Source organism: Trachypithecus francoisi, unplaced genomic scaffold (genome assembly GCF_009764315.1).
Source record: "Trachypithecus francoisi isolate TF-2019V2 unplaced genomic scaffold, Tfra_2.0 Contig00525, whole genome shotgun sequence".
NCBI lineage: Eukaryota > Metazoa > Chordata > Mammalia > Primates > Cercopithecidae > Trachypithecus > Trachypithecus francoisi.
The window spans coordinates 34,686-50,024 of record NW_022680700.1 but is presented as its reverse complement, the minus strand read 5'-3'; the positions used below and the strand labels follow the sequence as shown (position 1 = coordinate 50,024).

At 47.6% G+C, this 15,339-nt stretch overlaps 1 protein-coding gene and 2 pseudogenes across 3 annotated transcripts in view; 1 reads left to right on the top strand and 2 right to left on the bottom strand.

Moving 5' to 3' along the window:
* Positions 1-4,291: 4,291 nt before the first annotated feature.
* LOC117085130 lies at positions 4,292-4,610 on the bottom strand (annotated as a pseudogene).
* LOC117085111 (translation initiation factor IF-2-like) overlaps positions 4,320-15,339 on the top strand; it is a 41,928-nt gene continuing 30,908 nt past the window's right edge. Inside the window, exons 1-2 of one of the 3 annotated variants that reach the window (XM_033213703.1) lie at positions 4,320-5,588; positions 5,769-6,324. In XM_033213703.1, coding sequence (XP_033069594.1) covers positions 4,886-5,588; positions 5,769-6,043 — 978 coding nt within the window. In that variant the 5' untranslated portion in view covers positions 4,320-4,885 and the 3' untranslated portion in view covers positions 6,044-6,324. The other 2 variants (XM_033213712.1, XR_004437800.1) reach the window with 2 other exon arrangements.
* On the bottom strand, positions 13,613-14,704 carry LOC117085124 (annotated as a pseudogene).

Genomic DNA, 15,339 nt, shown 5'->3' with positions numbered 1-15,339 from the left:
GAAGTGTTTTAAGTTGTTTCTGGGTAAGGGAGATGTTAGGAGAAAGGAAATGCTGTAACTAAAGCTCAAGTATTATCAGTTCTATGTAATGTATACATTGTAATCATAGTTATGTAACCAGCATACATTAATTGAACCTTAAAATGTTCCCAGCAGGCTGGGCGCAGTGGCTGATGCCTGTAATCCCACCACTTTGGGAGGCTAAGGTGGGAGGATCATTTGAGGTCAGGAGTTTTGAGACCAGCCTGGCCAACTTGGTGAAACCCCGTCTCTACTAAAAATACAAAATATTAGCTGGGTGTGGTGGCAGGTGCCTGTAACCCCAGCTACTTGGGAAGCTGAGGCAGGAGAATCACTTGAACCCCGGAGGCAGAGGTTGCAGTGAGCCGAGATCATGCCACTGCACTCCAGCCTGTGCAACAAGAGCGAAACTCCGTATCAAATAATAAAGAAGTATCAAAGTATAAAAAACACTGTTCTTGCCCACAAGTTGATTCTAGTCTAGTTCAAGACACATTTAGTAAAGAGACAACATGTAATTTAAACAAACTTTTTTTTTTTAAATTTATTTTTTAAGATGAAGTCTCGCTCTGTCACCCAGGCTGGAGTGCAGTGGTGCAATCTCGGCTCACTGCAACCTCTCCCTCCCGGGTTCTAGCAATTCTCCTGCCTCAGCCTCCTGAGTAGCTGGGACTACAGGCATGCGCCATCACACCCAGCTAATTTTTCTATTTTTAGAAGAGACAGGGTTTTGCCATGTTGTCCAGGCTGGTCTCAAACTCCTGATCTCAGGTGATCCACCTGCCTCAGTCTCCCAAAGTATTGGGATTAAAGGTGTGAGCCACCGTGCCTGGCCTAAACAAACTTTTTGAAAAGCTGTTTCTAAAAGATCCCTTAAATTCAGATATGACAGCTAATTATCGCATCATACATTTTTATACTAATTGTTTCCAGGGTTTTAGAGTAGTTGAACGTTTATTTCATAAGGCACCCTAAATTCTATAGAAATAAAACCTCGGATGAGTCTCCTTCTTAGAGTGTTATAATGAATGGGAGTTTACAACTTTTATGTGTCATGTTGCCAACAGCTGTGGTTGGGGTGGTCGCTGGCAGGAGGGGACCATATCTCAGAATGGCCCATTATTTCTATTTTACAAATGAGCAAATTGAGGCATAGAGAGTTAGATAACTTGCCCAGGTTACACAGATTGTAAGTTGATGAAGCTGGGATTTGAATCTTCACGTGTGTACTTACAAATACAAATGTGAGGAAAACGTTGGTGAGTCCACCTCTTATAATAACATTTGTTATTACTGTGTGAGTGCCAAGTACTGTTTTAGATGCTTTACATATGCTATTTTGTTTCATATCCTCATGTTAAAGAATAAACTGGCTTGGCGCAGTAGTTCACGCCTATAATCCCAGTACCTTGGGAAGCTGAGGCAGGTGGATTGCTTGAGTCTCAGGAGTTCGAGCATAGGCTGGTTAACATGGCGAAACCCCGTCTTTACTAAAAATACAAAAAATTAGCTGGGCATGGTGGTGTGTCCTTATAGTCCCAGCTACTCGGGGGGCTGAGGTGGGAGAATCACCCAGGAGGTTGAGGCTGCAGTGAGCTGTAATCATGCCACTGTGCTCCAGCTTAGGCAATCAGAATTGAGACCCTGTCTTAAAGCAAAAGAAAACTGAGGCTCTCAATAACTTGCTTTCGTTCATGCAGCTTCTAGTGGCTGGACCACGCTTTAAATTTACTCCAAAACCTTTATGTGGGATGGTGCCCTGCCCTGCCTCTGCACCATGGTCCAGCTACATGGGGTTCCCCTGGAGGGAAATGTGGAGCAGAGCCATTCCCTGGAGAGGAGGTTCAAGTATAGAGAGGATCAGCCTCGGAACACTGGTGCTGCCACGTGCGGGGGCTCACGCCTGGAATCCTAGCACTTTGGGAGGCTGTGGTGGGAGGACTGCTTCAGTGAGCCGTGATCGTGTCACTGCACTGCAGCCTGGGTGACAGAGCAAGATCATTTCTCAAAAAAACCCCCAAAATCAGAAAAACAAAACAAAAAACACCAGTAGTGTTGAGGGAAAGTGAAAGGGGGAAAGACCAGCTAAACAGCCCAAGCTAAGCATGGTGTCCACTACAGAGGATGTGGCCAGTAAATCTTTGCTAAGGGACTTAAATCCCATTAATTGGGGAGCTACATGTGTGGGCAGACAATGCACAGCCCCTATCAGTGGACATCATCATTTCCCTGGGCCCTAGCATCTGCTGTTTGCTTTTTTGACTAGATCTGAGTGATCAAATTTATTTTTTTGAAATGGAGTTTCGCTCTTGTCTCCCAGGCTGGAGTGCAGTGGCCCGATCCTGCAACCTCTGCCTCCCAGGTTCAAGAGATTCTCCTGCCTCAGTTTCCTCAGTAGCTGGGACTACTGGCATGTGCCACCATGCGCGAGTAATTTTTATTTTTTTTTTTTGTACTGACGGGGTTTCACCGTGTTGCCCAGCCTAGTCTCAAACTTCTGGGCTCAAGTGATCTGCCCGCCTCAGCCTCCCAAAGTGCTGGAATTACAGGCGTGAGCCATTTCGCCTGGCCAGTGACTATATCCGAGGTGCCACAGTTTCATACAGTGGTATTAAGGAAGGAAAACGATGAAAGTAAATTTACTGAAAATTAGGAAGGTTCACTTGTTAACTCACATCCACCGGTTCATTTTTCAGTTCTTTCTTTAATGAGCAAATCTGAGTAGTAGTTTTCACGATCATAAACACTCAATGTAAATGTTGGAAATACAACTTTTAATTCTTTAGGACCAGTGACATTTGATCAGGGCCCCCACTGTGATTCCGAGTTTTGCATTTGAAATGGTTACATCTTTTTTTTTTTTTTTTTTTTTTTAACAGTCTTGCTCTGTCACACAGGCTGGAGTGCAGTGGTGCAATCTCAGTTCACTGCAACCTCCACCTCCTGGGTTCAAGCGATTCTCCCACCTCAGTTTCCTCAGTAGCTGGGATTACAGGCACGTACCACCATGCCCGGCTGATTTTTGTATTTTTAGTAGAGACGGGGTTTCACCATTTTGGCCAGGCTGGTCTTGAACTCCTGGCCTCAATTGATCCACCCGCCTCATCCAAAGTGCTGGGATTACAGGTGTGAGCCACCGCGCCTGGCGAAATGGTTACATTTTGTCGAGCAGGCAAATGGGAAGAACAGAAGCCCAGGAATTTTGGACTACTTTGAGGCAAAATGCTTTATTTTATTTTTTTTTTTTGAGACGGAGTCTTGCTCTTTCGCCCGGGCTGGAGTGCAGTGGCCGGATCTCAGCTCACTGCAAGCTCCGCCTCCCGGGTTTTTACGCCATTCTCCTGCCTCAGCCTCCGGAGTAGCTGGGATTACAGGCGCCCGCCACCTCGCCCGGCTAGTTTTTTGTATTTTTAGTAGAGACGGGGTTTCACCCTGTTAGCCAGGATGGTCTCGATCTCCTGACCTCGTGATCCGCCCGTCTCGGCCTCCCAAAGTGCTGGGATTACAGGCTTGAGCCACCGCGCCCGGCCGAAATGCTTTATTTTTTCTACGTCCATATGGATGGACCGCTAACAACTGCTAAGTTGAAGTTAAATGGACTCTTCTTAACAAACATTTTTTTTGATATATCCTCTGCAAAATTGCTTATTAATTTGCATAAACTTTTTTTTTTTGAGGGGGGTGGTGAGGGATAGGGTATTTTGCTGTCCATGGAATGCAGTAGCGTGATTTCGGTTCACTGCAGCCTCCCGGGCTCAAGCCGTCCTCCCATCTCAGCCTCCTGGGTAGCTGGGACTACAGGCGCGTGCCACCACGCGTGGTTAATTTTTGTATTTTTAATAGAGATGCGGTTTTGCCATGTTGCCCAGGCAGATCTCGAACACCTGGCCTCAATTGATCTTCCTTGTCCTCCCAAAGTGCTGTGATTACAGGTGCGAGCCACCATGCCCAGCCTGCTTAAACTATTCAGTTAAAAAAAAAAAAAAAAAAGCTGGGCGCGGTGGCTCAAGCCTGTAATCCCAGCACTTTGGGAGGCCGAGACGGGCGGATCACGAGGTCAGGAGATCGAGACCATCCTGGCTAACACGGTGAAACCCCGTCTCTACAAAAAAAATACAAAAAACTAGCCGGGCGAGGTGGCGGGCGCCTGTAGTCCCAGCTACTCTGGAGGCTGAGGCAGGAGAATGGTGTAAACCCGGGAGGCGGAGCTTGCAGTGAGCTGAGATCCGGTCACTGCACTCCAGCCTGGACCACAGAGCGAGACTCCGTCTCAAAAAAAAAAAAAAAAAAGAGGCCGAGCGCGGTGGCTCACGCCTGTAATCCCAGCACTTTGGGAGGCCGAGGCGGGCGGATCGCGAAGTCAGGAGACTGAGGCCATCCTGGCTAACACGGTGAAACCCCGTCTCTACTAAAAATACAAAAACAAAATTAGCCGGGCGTGGTGGCGGGTGCCTGTAGTCCCAGCTACTCGGGAGGCTGAGGCAGGAGAATGGCGTGAACCCGGGAGGCGGAGGTTGCAGTGAGCCGAGATCGCGCCACTGCACTCCAGCCTGGGCGACAGAGCGAGACTCCGCCTCAAAAAAAAAAAAAAAAAAAGATACAAGTGAATATTCTTAATAGTATGTCAATTACATCTCAAAAAAGACCAAAAAAATAAAAATAAATAAAAAAAAGAATACCTCCCCAAAAATGATACAAGAAAACATTCACCTAAATCTGTTCACAGCTGTCTGCAGAGCTCCTACTGTGTGCTGAACCTGAGGGTACACAGGGCACGGACACGTTTGGCAGGCCAGGTTTCCACACTTTTTGATCCAGGCAAACCCAGACGAGCCAGCTGGCTCAAGGACTTGGCAGCTGCGCGATGACTGAACAGAGTCTACGTTCGAACCCACGGCTGCAAGACTTAGGAGCCCACGATGGGATCTGCCGTGGTTCACTGCCCCAGGGAGTACTGAATGAACGACAGAGGGGTGGTCCCCGAGCATCCGCCGCTCAACTGCCCCGCCCTGGCCTGCGACGTCCTCCCACCCGCATGGACTGCGCGCAGCGCCGCCCAGCGGGGAGCCCAGCTGGGTGCCAGCGCCCTCGCCAGCGAAGCGGAGGAGGCCGGCGCCCGAGGCGGAGCAAAGTTCCTCCCAGCGCAGCGAGGACCGGAGGGCAAGGCCAGCGCGCGACGGCGGGCTTGCGTCCGGGGCACAGACGCGACGGGCCCGCACTGGGCGGGGACCGCATGCGGCTGTGGGGCGCGCAGAGTCCACCTGGCGGCCAAGATCGCTGGCGACCACTGAAGCTCCTGGGGCCTTCGGGGTCCGAGCTGCGCCTGTGCCCGCGGGACAGCTGGGCGCTGCCCACACGCAGCCCCTGCTCCAGGCCAGTCCCGCAGGGAGACTACCGGGGCGGTGGTAGGTGGGCGGGGCCGGGTCGGGGGCTGCTGTGGGCTGCCGACAGGCAGCGCGCGGGCAGCCCTCGGCAGACGGCCAATGGCGGCGGCGCTCGGGGCGCGGGGGGCGACGCGGCGCTTGTTGGCGGCGCTGCAAGGCCAGAGCCTGCGGCTCGCGGCCGTGGTGAGTGTCTAGCGGTCGCGGGACCGGGATTCAGGGGTCCGGGGTCTGGGGGGCGGGGCGAGGCCCGGCGGCGTCGGCTGAGGGGCCAGCGGGACTGGGGCGGCCCGGGCGTGGACCAGGCCTTGAAGCTCGGGCGTCGGGTCACCGCGTCCTGGGACTGAGCACCTGCTCGGCGCGCAGCTCAGAGACCGGGGTGTTCGCAGCCTCCGCCACTTGCCCTTTGGCTTTACACCTCCGCCGAAACCTACGAACTTGCCAACCGGAAACAAATGGGAACGAGTTTTGTTCAACTACAAAAGGCAGATGTGAAAAATAGTTGCAGAACAATTCGGTGCCCGCCGCCGCCGCTCGTTGTGCTGAGGACGAACTGCGCTGCGGGCCCGGCTCCCTATGGCGACTCCCTGTTCGCGCTTCACTCCAAGGGGAGCCCACAGAGGTTTTGGAGGAGTTATTAATAAATTGTCTTTTTTTGGTGACATACTGGCTTTTCTTTCCTCTTCCAAGGGGCCGTCAGTTTTCCTGCTGTAGAAATTAATAAAGTTTTAACATGCAGCACCACCTAGTGGAAAAGTGGTGCGTTAAACTCACCATCTCATTTTACGTTGCATTTTAACCGCCCATTTCAGTTTGAAATGTTTTGTTTTGTTTTGTTTTGTTTTGTTTTTTCGAGACGGAGTCTCGCTGTATCGCCAAGCCTGGAGTGCAGTGGCGCGATTTCGGCTCACTGCAACCTCTGTCTCCTGGGTTCAAGCAATTCTCCCCCCTCAGCCTCCCGAGTAGCTGAGATTACAGGTGCGTGCCACTATGCCCAGGTAATTTTTTACATTTTTAGTAGAGAGGGGTTTTCATCATGTTGGCCAGGCTGGTCTGGAACTCCTGACCTCAGGTGATCCACCTGCCTCGGCCTCCCAAAGTGCTGGAGTTACAGGCGCGAGCCACTGCGTCTGGCCTGAAATTCTTTAATAGAATAAAAGAAATTTAATAGAAGAAATTTAAAGTAGCTCGAAGACGGAGGAAGACAAGCACTTCGCCGCTTCTTGGCCACGAAGGGGAGAACACAAGTTGAGTGCCTACTGTCACCTAGGCGTGTCTTCAGGCATACTCTGCCCCAGGTGCTAGTGATCCAGTAAGATTAGGGTGTTCCGGGAAGGAATGAATCAACAGACATGATTTGAGCGCTGCCACGTGCCAGGCTCAATGCTAGGTACCCTCACATTCAAGATCTGTAATCTAAGCCTTTCAAAAAATCTTGGCAGGTAGATATTATAAAATTCCCACTATAGACAGAAGGATCCCGGAATTCAGAAAAGCGAAGTTTAGCATCCCATAGCTAAAAGTAACAAAGGCCTTGGATCTAGTTTACTCTCTTCAAATCCTAGCCTACTCCCCACCCCCTGAAAAATTAAGCCCACTACAAAGGGTTCCGTTGCGAATGTGCCCTCATGGGGGCCTTTGATGTTATGTAGATGAAGTGGCTCCATTTCCCAGTCCTCGGCGTGGTCCCTGCTGCGGGGCAGGTGTCTGTTGTGGGCATAAAGTGCATACCATTGAGCTTGGTGGGGATGTGGATGGTCCAGCACTCAGAGAAAACAGCTCAGAGTGTGTTCCACAGACTCCAGGTGCCTGCCCCCACTGCATGTTTAATGGTTTTCTTTGCAGCTGCTCAATGTGGGCACATATAATTCTGTTTCTTTTCCAAAATCCTCCAAGTTGACAAAATAAGTGTTTTAATAAGAATTTTAATAAGAAATTAATTTAATAAGAATTTTAGATTTCTTTCTATCTTTTTTTTTGAGATGGAGTCTCGCTCTGTTGCCCAGACTGGAGTGCAGTGGTGCAATCTTGGCACACTGCAATCTCTGCCTCTTGGGTTCAAGTGATTCTCATGCCTCAGCCTCCCTAGTAGCTGGGAGTATAGGTGCGCGCCACCATGCCTGGCTAATTGTTGTATTTTTAGTAGAGATGGGGTTTCATCATGTTGGCCAGGCTGGCCTCGAACTCCTACCTTGTGATCTGCTCGCCTCGGCCTCCCAAAGTGCTGGGATTACAGGCATGAGCCACCGCACCTGGCCAAGAATTTTAGATTTCTTATGATAGATGTACGTGTAAGTTTTTCAGAACTGTCACTGAAAAACTGATGAATGAATCTTTTGATTCTTAATAGTAAATGGTGTTTGTTTATTACTTACTTTTCTTTCTTTTTCCTTTTTTTAAAAGACAGGGTCTTACTCTGTTGCCCCGGCTGGAATGCAGTGGTGATCATAGCTCACTGCAGCCTCAGTCACCTGGTCTCAAGTGATCCTCCCACCTCAGCCTCCCAAGTAGCTGGGACTATGGACATGGTCCACCACCCCAGCAATTAAAAAAAATTTTTTTTTATAGAGACGAGGTCTCATTGTGTTGCCCAGGCTAGTCTTCAACTCCTGGCCTAAAATGATCCTCCCACCTCAGCCTCCCAAAGTGCCAGGATTACAGATGTGAGCCACTGTGCCTGGCCCTAGTAAATGTTTTTTGTTTTTTTTTTGAGATGGAGTCTCACTCTGTTGCCCAGGCTGGATGGCTGGGATTACAGGCGTGTGCCTCCATGCCCAACTAATCTAGTAAGTGGTTTTTAATAACAAGCTTTTGCATATTTTTGTTTAAGTAAAAAGTATTCTCTGCTGGGCACGGTGGCTCACGCCTTTAATCCCAGCACTTTGAGAGGCTGAGGTGGGCGGATCCCTTGAGGTCAGGAGTTTGAAACCAGCCTAGCCAACATGTGAAACCCTGTCTCTACTAAAAATACAAAAAATTAGCTGGATGTGGTGGCATACACCTGTAATCACAGCTCAGGTGGCTGAGGCAGAAGAATCACTTGAACCTGGGAGGCAGAGGTTGCAGTGAGCTGAGATCACACCACGGCACTCCAGCCTGGGCGACAGAGCAAGACTTGGTGTCAACAACAACAACAAAAAGTACTCTCATTCTTTTGTTAGTTGTGGGGAAGAATAGCTGACCTAGCAAAGAAGAAAAACTAGAAAACTGATTCATTAGTGTTTTTTTCTTCATCTTCATAGAATAAGTTGTCTAAAGGTAAAATCTTTTTGATCTCTTAATTAATATTAGTGATAGAAGATTTTAGGATTTCTGAAGTGGGAGTGAGTTGCAGCTTAATGGCAGAGAATCCAGGGAATGCAGCTTAGCCCACAGTTGCCCTTGATGAGGAGCCTTCACTAATGTTCATCTTTCTGGGTGACGGCGTCTCTCTCACCTGAGCCTACAGTAACTCTGCAAGTAGTTAAGGCAGGAAGTATTGCCTGGAATGAGAACCCTGCTTTCCTGACTTCTAGTCGAGTGTCCATCTCTTCTCTCTGACCCTGATGTTTGAAGTTACTTAGTTAAAAATCCAATAGCATGGGAAGTGTGGGCCTGTTAAGCAACAGAACCTGGCTTTGTGAATGTCATCCCCATGGTGAGTAGAAACAGGCCAGACAGTGCACACAAGTGCTTTGGACTGGGCAGTACTCTGGCCGAACTATGGAGAGAGTTTGTCTGACAGGTGCTCTGAGAAAAGGGCTTCATAAACTCACCCCACTGAGGCCAGGGCTTTTTACCTGAAGTCCAGAGGATCTGTGGACCCCCAGAAGTTAGATAAAATCATATGTAACTGTGCATTTTTTTTCCCCATCTAGGGATTGGTTTTCATTAAATGTGACAGGAGATGGTAATTCCAAATACTTAAAACTATCTTTCATTTCTTTGTTCTCAAAAGACAGACCAAAACAAGGCTAGTTCTGTAGAAAATAAACTGCCTCTATGGTATGTTCCCTCTGGCCCCCTTACTGCTGCCTCAGACATCACAGTTCAGCTTCTCTGGCTTATTACAGATACAACAGAGAGTAGTGAAGACTACTGAGGTGATGTAGGGCCATCCGAAGAGCAATAGACCAGGAGTTTGGAGCCTTGAATTCTAATTCTGGTCCTGCCAATAGACTTGCCACAAGTCCTGGAATTCTGCAGTGTCCAAGATGGCCAGTGGTAATAGTCGATCTTTGTTGTATCTGTAATAAGCCACAGAAGGGCTGGGCACGGTCACTCATGCCTGTAATTCCAGCACTTTGGGAGGTCCAGGCTGGCGGATCGCTTGAGCTCAGGAATTCAAGGAGCCTGAGCAACATGGTGAAAATCCGTCTCTACCAAAAATACAAAAAATTAGTTGGGTGTGGTGGTGTACATCTGTAGTCCCAGCTACTGGGGAGGCTGAGGTGGGAGGATCACTTGAGTCCAGGAGGTGGAGGTTGCAGTGAGCCGTGATTGCGCCACTACGCTCCAGCCTGGGCGACAGAGCGAGACCCTGTCTCAAAACAACCAACCAACCGACCAACCAACCAACCAACCAGAGAAGCTGAATTGTGAAGGTTGAGGCAGCAGTAAGTGGGCCAGAGGTTACATACCATGGAGGCAGCTTATTTTGCACAGAGCTAGCCTTGCTTTGGTCTCTCTTGTGAGAACAAAGGAATGAAAGATGGTTAGAATTTGTTGCCTTTCAGACTTTTCTACTTCTCTGCTTAAGGTAAGGAGCCGTAAGTTTGAGTTTGAGTAAACTTCTACATTTTCAGATATGAAATGTGTTCTCTTCACAGTCGTCAGGTACTCACAGGTTGACTGCAGAGGAGAGGAACCAAGCTATACTTGACCTTAAAGCAGCAGGATGGTCGGAATTAAGTGAGAGAGATGCCATCTACAAAGAATTCTCCTTCCACAGTTTTAATCAGGTAATTGTTACAAATTCTTGCTAGAGCTGTGGTCTATTTTGGTCACCGTAGGCTGTAACTCTTTCTGATTCTGCCAGTTGTCTGGTCCCATGCAGATCCAGGATTCAACTCTTCCCTTCTTTAAGAATTCAGTGATGGAGTGACATCCTTGTTGACAGTTGCTACCACGCACCTGGGTGATGTTTAGCTCTGGGGGAAGAGGGTGGTTTGCGTTATTTGGAATACAAATTCTGAAACCACTATTGCTTTGATTTGGTGTTAGTTAGGATATGTAGTTTCTTTTGTAATTTCAAATAACATTAAAAGAGAGCATCAGCTTTTTATTATTGACTATTATTTTTTGAGACAGGGTCTTGCTCTGTTGCCCAGGCTGGAGTGCAGTGGTATGATTGTGGCTTATTGCTGCCTCTACCTCCTGGGCTCAGGTGATCCTCCCACCTCAGCCTCCCAACTATCTGGGACTACAGGCATGTGTCATGCCCAGCTAATGTTTGTATTGCTTGGAGACACAGGGTCTGGCTATGTTGCCCAGACTGGTCTCAAATTCCTGGCCTCAAGCGATCCTCCTGCCTTGGCCTCCCAATGTGCTGGGAATACAGGTGTGAGCCACTGTGCCCAGCCTAAGCTTTTTTTTTTCTTTTTTTTCTTTTTTTTTTTTGGAGATGGAATCTCGCTCTGTTGTATAGGCTGGAGTGCAGTGGTGCAATCTCGGCTCACTGCAAGCTCCACCTCCTGGATTCATGCCATTCTCCTGCCTCAGCCTCCTGAGTAGCTGGGACTATAGGTGCCTGCCACCACGCCCGGCTAATTTATTGTATTTTTAGTAGAAACAGGATTTTACTGTGTTAGCCAGGATGGTCTCGATCAGCTGATCTCGTGATCCGCCCGCCTCAGCCTCCCAAAGTGCTGGGATTATAGGCGTGACCCACCACACCCGGCTAAACTTTTTATACTTAACCGAAAGGGGCATGAATAAAACTGGTTGAGGAAGATGTACCTGCTTGACTTATTTTCACCTACTTTTTCTGGGCCGTTGGTAATTTTTCTTTCTTCCTGCAGTTAAATTTCTATCTTTCAGTCATCTCCCAGGCTGCACCCTTTTCCCTGATTGGCTTATTTTTCTCCAGCCCAGTAGCCAGATCCTGAACCTTTTCTTAAAACCTGCCCTCCCCCTTGGAAAGTCAGCTTTCACAAGGTAACTGTTCCATTAGGGACCCACCCTGTTTAGAGAGTCATCTCCCGTGACTTAACCTTCAGTTACTACACCACTGCATTTATATAAGGTAAACACTTTTGACTATTTTGTTTGTTCAGTTAGTTTGGTAATCCTCTGGACAGATTTATTGTTTTTATTTATATTGGGTGTCGGCATCTAGAAGTCAGAGACCATGTTTGCTTAAATAACTCTGTATTGTACCTAACACAGTTCTGGGTACAAACAGGCATTTGATAAATGCAGACATTGATTACAGTGTTTGCTAGTTTCTCGAAGGGTGTGTGAGGACCAGATTCACACCAAAGAAACCTTCGGCATGTTTTGCTAGTAAATGCCGTTGGCTCCTCTGAGCTGCATGCCCGATTCTGTTCTCTATCCATCTGGCTGCCAGCCTCTGCTGTGAGTCTCCAACTCCTAAGGAAACCTGGACCAAGCAGACTCCCTGTCCCTGCTGCCCCACGTGCTCGACAGCTCTTGTCAGGAGCTTAGCACGCTGTGTCTGGTGGCAGGGAATCCCATTGGTACAGTAAGCCTGTGCATAAGCTCTAGGTAGCATTTTCCAAGCTTATTAAAATTCTTACATGTGTACAGCTTGACTTCTTTAAACCTGGCCTAATTTATTGGGCTTGAACATGTGGCTTAAAGTACTTGAGTGGTGTTGCCTCAGGCCCTGCCCTTGATTCAGTCCTCCAGCACCATTCTGACCTTGCGCTCAGGGTGACTTTCAGCAATGGTAGGGAAGCATACTGGACTGATTGTAACATTATTCACTGGGGCATTTAATTAAGTAGACTTTTTTTCCCATTCTCCCAACTTTTAGGAAAAAGAGGCAAATGACCAGAAAATCAGCTGATGTCAGGGAATGTATTCAGAGAATCAACACTGAGATTATATCCAGGGGTCAGTTTTCCAGCCAGGCTCCTATGACTTCTGCATGTACCATGGCCTGTAGTGGTACCGGTGTCCTGACAGTTGTGAGTGCCCTCCAGGGAAACACAACTAGGAACACACCTACAGTCAAACAAGTTGAGTTTATTGCTTATTGCAGTGAGGGAGAATGCACACCGAAGGGCACCATGGGGTGAGCCAGTATAGGGTTTGGGCTTGTGTAGTGATTTGGGGACTTTGCTCTGGATTAGATGTTGTCAGGAAATGGGTAATTCTGTCATTTAGTGTTTTAATAAATTGTATCTATAGGGAGAGTAGATTAAAGTGGTGCCAAAGCTGAAATTGAAGAAGAAGCAATAGTCACTCAGCTGGGAGAGGAGGATGTTTGGTATTTTGTGGCTTGGACAGTGTTCATGTTTTGTCTGTGTTCAGATATTGCAGAGTGGTCTTATTTTTGCCTTCATCCATCATGGTCACAGAGTGGCCTTGTCTGATGTTGATGTTGATGTTCGAAAGGAGAGGACCAAGGACTGGTTGATAGTACCAGGCCAGCGCCCAGGTATCAGGAGCTGCTTTTCTCTTGCTCACAACTAGTGAGTAGAGTAGTGACCCTCTGGCACTGACAGGTCATCATTCATCTTTCATCTAGGATAGAAAAGCTATTGTTTTTTATTGTAACAACAGCATAACATTTAAAATAGGATGGTGTAAATAAAAAAAATTTCCAATTGTAACTACTTTTATTTTTCTCTGTTCTCTTCTGGTCTTTCTCCATGGATATGTTTGTTTGCCAAGTATGCCAGAGCATGTATGCCAGAGCAACCACCTCCGAGGTTCAAGTGATTCTCCTGCCTTAGCCTCCTGAGTAACTGGGATTACAGGCACCCCACCATGCCCAGCTAATTTTTTGTATTTGTGGTGGAGACGGGATTTCGCCATGTTGGCCAGGCTGGTCTCGAATTCCTGACCTCAGGTGATCTGCCTGCCTCGGCCTCCCAAAGTGCTGGGATTACAGGCATGAGCCACTGCATGTAAACCCAGTGGACATCATCTTTTTGAAGGGAAAATTGAACAATGTCTATCAACTTTTAAAATTCACATACCAGGGCCGGGTGCGGTGGCTTACACCTGTAATCCCAGCACTTTGGGAGGCCAAGGCAGGCGGATCACCAGTTCAGAAGTTCGAGACCAGCCTGACCAACATGGTGAAACCCTGTTTCTACCAAAAATACAAAAATTAGCCAGGCATGGTGGCGTGTGCCTATAATCCGAGCTACTCAGGAGGCTGAGGCAGGAGAATCGTTTGAACCTGGGAGGCGGAGGTTGCAGTGAGCCGAGATCATGCCATTTCACACCAACCTGGGTGACAGAGTGAGACTCTGTCTCAAAAAAAAAAAAAAAAATTCACATATCCATTTTCCTAACCTAGAAATTTATCTTCTAAATATTGTTCTGCATGTATGCAAATAGGATATATGGGGATGTCGTTTAAAGCCCTGTGGGCCTCTAATTTTTTTTTTTTGAGATAGGGTCTAATTCTGTTACCCAGGCTGGAGTGCAGTGGTGTGATCATGGCTCACTGCAGCCTTGAACTCCCTGGGCTCAGGCGATCCTCTCACCTCAGCCTCTTAAGTAGTTGGTACCACAGGTGTGTGCCACCATACCTGGCTAATTTTTGAATTTTTTTTTTGCAGAAAGGGGGTTTCGCCATGTTGCCCAGGCTGGTGTCAAATTCCTGGGCTCAAGTGATCTCAGCTTCTGAAAGTATTGGGGTTACAGTCATGAGCCACCACACCAGGCCTTTAATTTTTTATTGTGAGCAACTATTTCCATGAGCATATGCACACCCTGATGAGAACATGTCTCCCTTGCTGCAACCCTGCCCTCAGCAGGGTTTAAAGGGAGGCCTGCTGTGCTCCATATACTTATGGCAACGGCATCACCTCTCCTGGCCTGAGCTCTACAGACTGGACAAAGCCACAATCAGAACTAAAGACACACTGTCCTGAAAGAGTGTGACCCACACTTGGTGGTGTCATATTGAAAAAAATTGGGTGGCCAGGCATGATGGCTCATGCCTGTAATCCCAGAACTCTGGGAGGCCAAGGTGAGTGGGTTGCTTGAGCCAAGGAGTTCGAGACTAGCCTGGGCAACACAGGGAGACCCCATCTTTACAAAAATAAAAAAGTTAGCCAAGAGTGGTGGCACGCACCTGTGGTCTCACCTATGTGGGAGGGAGACTGGGGTTGGAGAACCATTTGAATCCAGGAGGTAGAGGCTACAGTGAGCTGTGATTGCACTACTGTACTTCAGGCTGAGCAAAAGTGTGAGACTATCTCAAAAAAAAAAATATTTGCTGAATATAGGGTTAAAAAATTCATTTTGTTTCTGTTGCTCAATAGGTTATGAGCATTTTTCAGTTCTTTAGTCTTTTCATTTTATTTTCAGTAAAACTTTCAGGAGTCTGATTATAGTTGGGTGGGTGTTAGAATGAAATGGTTTGCTTATGTAGTTTGTGTACAGTGATATCACAAGTTTGCCTTAGTCTTCATTTCTTTTACTGCTATAGAAAAGAACTATGTTGGAAATATTTCAGTGACCCTGGATGAAAAACCTATTTCCTGAAGCTTTGAGTTATTTCAGGTTTACTATGATAATAAATAGCCCGCAAAACACATTTGAACTTCTTTTCTCTCAGAGTTTTATTCCAAGGTATGGTTAGTTCCAAATAATCCAAATTCATTGGATAGCTCAGATGGATACAAATACTTGCAGATTATAAATACAGAATTTTCAAGGGCTTCTCCTAGCATAGGTGGATGAGGTAGCCATAGGCATCAGTGCTGTTAGCCTCCTGTTTCTACCCTTGATGGTGGTGCATGGGCTCCGCAGT